At 33.2% G+C, this 9,051-nt stretch overlaps 1 protein-coding gene across 8 annotated transcripts in view; it reads left to right on the plus strand.

Annotated features, from left to right (window-relative positions):
* Positions 1-3,561, plus strand: part of LOC111045726 (hepatic leukemia factor) — a 276,427-nt gene extending 272,866 nt beyond the window's left edge. For 5 of the 8 annotated variants that reach the window (XM_039431566.1, XM_039431567.1, XM_039431568.1 and 2 more), the window contains exon 7: positions 1,620-3,461. In XM_039431566.1, the coding sequence (XP_039287500.1) occupies positions 1,620-1,706 (87 nt within the window). In that variant the 3' untranslated portion in view covers positions 1,707-3,461. Of the gene's footprint in view, positions 1-1,619 lie in introns of all 8 variants that reach the window. The other 3 variants (XM_039431569.1, XM_039431565.1, XM_039431564.1) reach the window with 2 other exon arrangements.
* Positions 3,562-9,051: the final 5,490 nt, after the last annotated feature.

A 9,051-nucleotide genomic window follows, 5' to 3' on the forward strand; every position in this document is an offset into this window, starting at 1 on the left:
AAAGATATTTTACAGCAGTTACTCACTTGTGATGTTCATATTGCTCTTTCCATGTCACAATGTAACAGCTCTCTTTATTTCCTCACTGTCATTAGATCTTTTCCTCTCATTCCAGTCGAGAGTTGAAACTGTGAAATCCTGTAAAATAATCAGTTTATAGGATTAATGGAATATTCTTATCAATCTTGAATAAATATTCCATTGGGCTGAATATTAATGTTTAATATTGATCGAAGAAAAATATAATCACTCAAAAATGCGGTTCTAAACAGCTCAAACATCAAACTCATTATTACAGTGTTATAATATTATATTGTGTTAATAATACAGTCATCATAGCTATTCTTTGAATAATTATAGGTCAACTTGTTATTGGTTTCAATAATCCAACATGAATGAATTTATTCATCCAATTTAGTTCAGTATGTAATCCATAGCGAGGAGAATTACCTGCTACGGTACCGGTGAAACTCAGTCATAGATTAATTATTAGTTTATAAAATCACTTCACTTATATGGGCTACTTTATTCTAATTGATAAAAACAAGATAAAAACTTGTAGTACCCTTTCATTAAAAACTTTATTAAAAACTGAATATTTTAACGACTAGTTTCGAACCGCATTGGTCATTTTCAAGTTAAATCATTTTCATTTTAACTTGAAAATGACCAATGGTTGAAACTAGTCCTTGAAATATTTTAAAGTTTTTAATAAAAGGGTACTACAAGTTTTTATATTGTTTTTTTATATTAATAAATTAATAAATCCATTTATCAATAGAAAAATTACAACATATAGAGGCTTACAGCTTTATAACAAAACAAGCCTCATTGAAAATCAATTGTTTACAGTCTTTAAACAAGATAATAAATCTTAAAACAGAAAATAAATTGATAAAACATAACGAAATGACAAAAATAGCAATAAAATAGTTTGGAACAAACATTATAAATATAAAAAAACACACGAAAAAATAGAAAATAGACTAAAGAAAAAGAACAAAATAGAGTAACTGGGAAAAAAGAGTAGGTAGCAGCCTACTTTGAGAAAAAGAAAAGGAACATTTAAATATTTATGGTCTGAAAAATTGATTAAGCATCTAGAATTGAGTTCTTCTTTATTATCTCATGTTTTCGAAAATCATCTATCTACACTTCATTATCATCTATCTACATTTTACTATCGTCACTATAACCTTAGTGTCCGGTTTCCCAATGTCTCCAATTAGGGAACTTTGGACTATATATGGCGAGGTGGAACCACCCCTTGCCCCTTGAGTCTCCCCACCACTGAAAGCCATACGCTAATAATAATACACTTTATTATTCATGATTCTACAGGTTCATAAGTGAATGGTTATAGAGATAGAGGTATAACTGGCTAGAGTCCCTTCACGATGAATGCGAGCATAAATTAATCTATTGTAAGAGTTTATCTTGAGAAAACTACTTTAATATATATTATTTTTGAAATAATAATAAAGAATTGATTTGATTTATGATGTTGTAACTGTCATTTAATATGAATGACAGTTACATCATATTTATTTTAATCATCTATCAAGAATAGAATTTAATCATGAATAAATATTAATATTTTCCCCTTTTTCTTTTTTCAGAACCTCGGCCTACGACAGGAAATGGAGCGACTGAAGAAAGAGAACCTTGCACTTCGAGATCGACTGTCGGAGTTCACAGACATTTGAGGCTCAGCCCCGCACTCATTTGCAGAGAGAATGAACTTTTCTTGTGCCTCGATGGGTGGAACATACAACTAAGCAAACTGCATGCAGTGCAGAGATCGCTGCAAACTGCAAACATCGTTGCAGTTCAAAGAATCTCAAATCACCTCGTTGTGATAAGTTGTACTTTTACCACACTGAAAAGCTGCTACCCAAAAATGCAAGGGGACAGTTGGTGAGCAAAGCAGAGAAAAACTATTTACTGATCATTGAAACCCCAAATGTCGTTGTTAAATTCTCTATAAGTATATGGTACCTATAAGTGAAATATTGTTATAAAGTTGCTCTGTATCTGAGAATAAATATTTATCAACAATAATTATTGTAAAATGCTTATAAATCTACAAAAAAATATCATATTTATTGTGAAATTGGATAAGCGAGCATACTCACAAGAAACATGACAACTCATATATTTTTCATATTATTATTTCAGTTTTAAACATCAACATGTTCATCATAATTTAAGATATTTCGTTTCTATCGAAATAATATATATTTATTATTTGTTGGTTTGTGGTAAGAACTTCAATATATTGTACAAAAGGTCAAACCAAAGTAAAAATAGAACATTGCTATCTTTGGTATATAAATATCTAGATGGAAGATATTGCACCAACTAAAAGCTAATAGTTAAACAATAAATAATTAATCAAGAATACAGTAAGTGAAATGAAATGAATCTTCAGAGTACTTAATAGCACTAATTTGGACTTTTTTCAATTATTTATTGACACAAATATTTGTAATATATTGTTATTAATCCCATATATTTCATAGCGTTTGAATAACCGTCCAAATTAGAACAAGATTGTCAACTACATCTGTCTCACAGAAATGTGTAATAGAGCATTTCTGTAATTTAAAAAATATTATATTAATCTATGAAATTAAACTTGTTCTAGCAGTTTTAACGTTTAAGATTTACGAATAATTTGTGGGAATTTAAATAGTTATAAATTTGTTGAGTATGTTTTTGTTGTTAGATAAAATAGTTCATTTTATTTAGTTTTAGTTCATTTTTATCTTTAAATGGAAATAATTTTATAAATTGAAAATATTCTTATTGACCTGTCCAATATAATAAATGTATGTAGCCCTTCTCCTTTGCCCACTCAGTATTCGTGCTTCTATGTGAGTTAAATTAAATTATGCTCCTCTAAGCAAAACAAACCTAGAATTTGTAGCGTTCAATCACATTTAAACAATCATGAAAAACCGGAATACAACACAGAGTAAAAAAATTATCAGATCAATTATTTTTTAAATATATGATAACTCACTTTATGTTGCTGTTACAATTGATTTTAAATCTCTCATATTATAGAGATTTGCATGAATTATGCAACTTGAATTGAACAAATTATCTTCTATATGTACCGTATTTCAAATATCATAACAGTAACTCATTTTATGTTATTATAAAAAATGTATTCAAAAAGTCTCGTGTATCAACATTATTTGTGTAAATTATCCAATGAAACAATTTATCAGTTACTTTCTTTATAGAAGTATGGTTAGTTGCTTCATGTTCTTTTCAGAAAATAGATTTAAGAAATCTTGTATATTCACAAAATTTGTATGTATCATTTGATGGAACAACAAAGACAAATTATCTTTCCTATTTTTGAAGAAGATATGGTAACTCACTTGAATGTTTGAAAATATGTTTGGCATGTTCCGTATATGCACGATATTTATGTAGCCTAAATTATACAGTAATACAGAGTGTTCGAGAAATCGTTCAACCCAAGCTTCAAAACTGTAATCATTTGAGTTGCGAGACTTTTCGTACACCCTATATTACAGATACGTATCAGTCTGAATTATTATTACAATAATGTCGAACAACATATTTTACTAGAAAATCATAAACTATATAATATTATTTATTTATTCTTACAAAAATCTAGGAGTGCAACAGGCATAACAGCCCAAAACGCACTCATGAATACAGGAAATACATTATTATAAATTATTACAAAAAAGATATATATAAATACTAGAAAAGTAATAAAAGAGAATGTTTAAAATGGTACATGTGAAAAACAGAAAAGAAAAATAGTATAATAGCTACTCTGAGAAAGAAAAGAACAATGTTAAAGGTAAATGATAAAATTTGAATTTTGATTATTCAATAAGATCAATCATAACCACATAAAATAACAACATATAACCTACGTATTACATATGGTTCTAAGAGAAGTGATAAAATAACTAGACAAAAAGGGATCAAAAGGGAAGTGGAAAAAATATTAAAAGTTAGTGGAAAAAGGGTGACCATGGAGAGAACAAAAAAAATGCCATTGTGAACCAGAGTAAATTAAGAACAACAGGTCTATATTACTCTTCAATTGAAGAATGGAGACATTTTTCTCTTGAAGCTCCATTTAGACAAGGAGAAGAGATCCACCTGACCATCACAGCAGAGGAATATACGAGGAATACGATTCATTGGTGAGTAATAATGACCAACCGTGTTACATCTACAGATTGAGAACTCTTGCCGATTACGATTATTGAAGACAAGAACCTTAAAATTCAGCCTTGCCAACAGATTAGGACTGCTCACCAAACCGTTCACAAGACCATAGAGGAATAAACAAGAAAGTACCTTCCGTCTGGATGCCAAAGTCTCAAAGCCCAACATGCTGCGCAACATACCAGTTGGAAACCCCAAAGGACAAGGACGATTCTGTTTTCTACAAAATAACAATCTCAAAAATTTATTCTGAAATTTCAATCTCATGTATCAGACCCACCTGATGGGGATCCCAAACCACCGCGCAATATTCAAGCAAGCTCCGAACAAGGTTAGGAAAGAGAGCCATCAAGCCTTCAACATCTCTAAACCCAGCCGTAGATCTCATGATGAAACCCAGCATCCTATTAGCCCTACCAACCAAAGAATGGACATGGGGAGCAAAACTCAGAGAATCAAACAATACACCCAGATCCTTGAAACTATCGACTCTAGAGAGTTGAAAGCCGTTAATTCTATACCGGTAATTGAAAATAGGATAATTCAGCTTACGAGTGAAGACCATAAATTTACATTTGCCAACATTGAGATCGAGGCCGTTATCCGTGCACCACCCCGAGACAAAATCCAGGTCACTTTGCAGCAGAACAGAGTCATTATGGCAATCAATCCTCCTGTAGATCCTCAAGTCATCAGCAAACATCAAACAATTGGATTGCAACAGGGAGCCAGGTAGGTCATTAATAAACATTAAGAACAACAAAGGACCCAAATTACTACCCTGAGGCACACCAGAGGAACTGACATAAGTGCTAGATTTAAATTCAAGACAGAAACATAATTAAGACGATCACTTAGGTAGTCAGAAAAGAAACTAACAAGCTGAGGCACCAAACCAAAACTAGATAATTTGCAAACAATATTTGCAAGCATTATTATTTGAAATAATATGACAACTAGCTTGAAGAATGTTTTGAGTAGGCCAGGTACTCATAATAATTCATTTCATAAATCCCTTCTGTGTAATGAGCCTTCATATTAAAATTTCCTGTGTTATTCTGTGGCTAGGTCCACAAGGAAAATATATATTCAAAAGTAATACCGTAGCTCAAATAATTTATATAAAACAGGGGGCGCGACAGTTGAGACCGACGACATTCGAGGCCTACGACCGTAGAGGACTGTTTTACAGTCCTCTACGGTCGTAGGCCTCGACTGTCGGGAGTGTACGAAAATTAGAGTGGCCTCAACTGTCGCCTAACGCAGGCGACATTTCAGGCCACTTTTTCAGGAGTCCTCTCCCGTCGTAGGTCTCGACTGTCGGGGCTGTACAAAAATTAGAGTGGCCTCAACTGTCGCCTAACGCAAGCGACATTTGAGGCCTCTTTTTCAGGAGTCCTCTACCGTCGCTGGCCTTGACTGTCGGGCCTGTACAAAAATTAGAGACTCGCTTGCAGCAGGCGACAGTTGAGGACACATCCTACTGCGATTCCAGACAAAATACATTTTATAATGATTTAGTTTTTTGAGATTTTAGATTTAGATTTTATAATGATTATGAGAAAAGCTCAATGTATATATAGATCAAAAAAATGTAAAATGTGAATGTGTGAAATTGATAAAAGTTATTGATTTGTAACAGGATATTGATTCATAGAATAATATCCTACATCTATCATGAACTGAGAATTTGACATCAAAGTATCAAAAAGTTATTTACGAGTTTGAAAATTTCGTTTTTTATGTTGAAGCAACTAAGGTTTATTTACAGTTGTAAAGTTGCAATACTTATTCATAATATGGAAGGAATAATGGGATATTATTCAATTGCTGGTAAATCCATACAAATTAAATGATAATATTCTTTTGGTGCTGTCTACCATTCTGGAAAGCCTAGCGCAGGCGACAGTTGAGGCCTCTTTTTCAGGAGTCCTCTACGGTCGCAGGTCTCGACTGTCGGGAGTGTACAGAATTAGAGTGGCCTCAACTGTCGCCTAACGCAGGCGACATTTGAGGCCTCTTTTTCAGGAGTCCTCTGCCGTCGCAGGTCTCGACTGTCGGGGCTGTACAAAAATTAGAGGGGCCTCAACTGTCGCCTAACGCAGACGACATTTGAGGCCACTTTTTCAGGAGTCCTCTACCGTCGCTGGCCTCGAATGTCGCCGGTGTCTACCGTCGCTGGTCTCGACTGTCGCTGGTCTCTTCTGTCGTTTGCCTCGTTTGACATCGACCCATAAAACAAGTAGGTAACCCATGCTCCGCTAGGGTCTAATTAAAAAAGTTGACAAACTGAAAACTTGACGTACTGAAATCTTGGAGAATTTAAAATAAGACTATAATCATCCCCGGTAAATTATGAATCTTCATGCAAAATTTCAAGTTGAACAGACCAGAAGTTCAGACGTGATGATGCGTCATTCGCGAATTTCTTATATTATATTTATTATGTGTATAAGCCAGAAATCATTTCTCTTATATACTTATTCAAATTGATAAAAAATAATATAAAATATTCTAACCTATTTTAAAGTTTTTAATTAAAGGGTACTAATAGTTTTTATAATATTTTTATTAAAGTTTTTATTTAAAGGGTACTAAGAGTTTGTACATAAGGCAGTTTTCCCTTTATTAAATTATAGACTATTATATGACGTTTACCAGAATGGAACTGAGAACACAGACAAAAACCAAACAGATATTATGTTCATGATTACGTCCTCATCTATGTGGATTAATATAAAATATTGTTGAAATAGAGGAAATGTTACATACCAGAGTTTCCCCTTGGATGCACTGAAACTTCAGATATTCCTGTGTAGTTGAGCCACAAATTTTCCTCAGGAAAATATTATCTGCATCTCAATTGCTTCATACAATACGGTATATTCTTCATTCTCCATTCTGGGATCGATCAGTTAGAATTGAGTTTCTGTGAGCTTCCTTTTTCTTCATCTTCTTCTCCTGCTTCCTGCGTCCAAGCTTCTATAGGTACATTTGTAAGGCAGAAGAATAATTTTCAGTTAATAAAATATTTTTTGATGGATCAAATCTTCAATAGAACTTTTACTGAAACAATACTCATACTGTATACTGCCAAGTATCTAGATTCTTAGTTCAGAATTAAGAAATGTAGCTAGAAATTGATAAAAGTTATTGATTTGTAACAGGATATTGATTCATAGAATAATATCCTACATCTATCATGAACTGAGAATTTGACATCAAAGTATCAAAAAGTTATTTACGAGTTTGAAAATTTCGTTTTTTATGTTGAAGCAACTAAGGTTTATTTACAGTTGTAAAGTTGCAATACTTATTCATAATATGGAAGGAATAATGGGATATTATTCAATTGCTGGTAAATCCATACAAATTAAATGATAATATTCTTTTGGTGCTGTCTACCATTCTGGAAAGCCTAGCGCAGGCGACAGTTGAGGCCTCTTTTTCAGGAGTCCTCTACGGTCGCAGGTCTCGACTGTCGGGAGTGTACAGAATTAGAGTGGCCTCAACTGTCGCCTAACGCAGGCGACATTTGAGGCCTCTTTTTCAGGAGTCCTCTGCCGTCGCAGGTCTCGACTGTCGGGGCTGTACAAAAATTAGAGGGGCCTCAACTGTCGCCTAACGCAGACGACATTTGAGGCCACTTTTTCAGGAGTCCTCTACCGTCGCTGGCCTCGAATGTCGCCGGTGTCTACCGTCGCTGGTCTCGACTGTCGCTGGTCTCTTCTGTCGTTTGCCTCGTTTGACATCGACCCATAAAACAAGTAGGTAACCCATGCTCCGCTAGGGTCTAATTAAAAAAGTTGACAAACTGAAAACTTGACGTACTGAAATCTTGGAGAATTTAAAATAAGACTATAATCATCCCCGGTAAATTATGAATCTTCATGCAAAATTTCAAGTTGAACAGACCAGAAGTTCAGACGTGATGATGCGTCATTCGCGAATTTCTTATATTATATTTATTATGTGTATAAGCCAGAAATCATTTCTCTTATATACTTATTCAAATTGATAAAAAATAATATAAAATATTCTAACCTATTTTAAAGTTTTTAATTAAAGGGTACTAATAGTTTTTATAATATTTTTATTAAAGTTTTTATTTAAAGGGTACTAAGAGTTTGTACATAAGGCAGTTTTCCCTTTATTAAATTATAGACTATTATATGACGTTTACCAGAATGGAACTGAGAACACAGACAAAAACCAAACAGATATTATGTTCATGATTACGTCCTCATCTATGTGGATTAATATAAAATATTGTTGAAATAGAGGAAATGTTACATACCAGAGTTTCCCCTTGGATGCACTGAAACTTCAGATATTCCTGTGTAGTTGAGCCACAAATTTTCCTCAGGAAAATATTATCTGCATCTCAATTGCTTCATACAATACGGTATATTCTTCATTCTCCATTCTGGGATCGATCAGTTAGAATTGAGTTTCTGTGAGCTTCCTTTTTCTTCATCTTCTTCTCCTGCTTCCTGCGTCCAAGCTTCTATAGGTACATTTGTAAGGCAGAAGAATAATTTTTAGTTAATAAAATATTTTTTACTGGATCAAATCTTTAATAAAACTTTTACTGAAACAATACTCATACTGTATACTGCCAAGTATCTAGATTCTTAGTTCAGAATTAAGAAATGTAGCTAGAGATCCATAAAATATGCTGGTAATATAGAATAGAACAACTGGAATTTGTCAATAGAAAAGAATGAAAACCAAGTTTCGGTTGTTACACCATTATAGATCAATCAGTCTCTAGTTAACTAAGATCAGATAACTAGTTTTTGGTCACACCATTATCAATCTCTAAAT

The sequence above is a fragment of the Nilaparvata lugens genome, chromosome 6 (assembly GCF_014356525.2).
Source record: "Nilaparvata lugens isolate BPH chromosome 6, ASM1435652v1, whole genome shotgun sequence".
Classification (NCBI taxonomy): domain Eukaryota; kingdom Metazoa; phylum Arthropoda; class Insecta; order Hemiptera; family Delphacidae; genus Nilaparvata; species Nilaparvata lugens.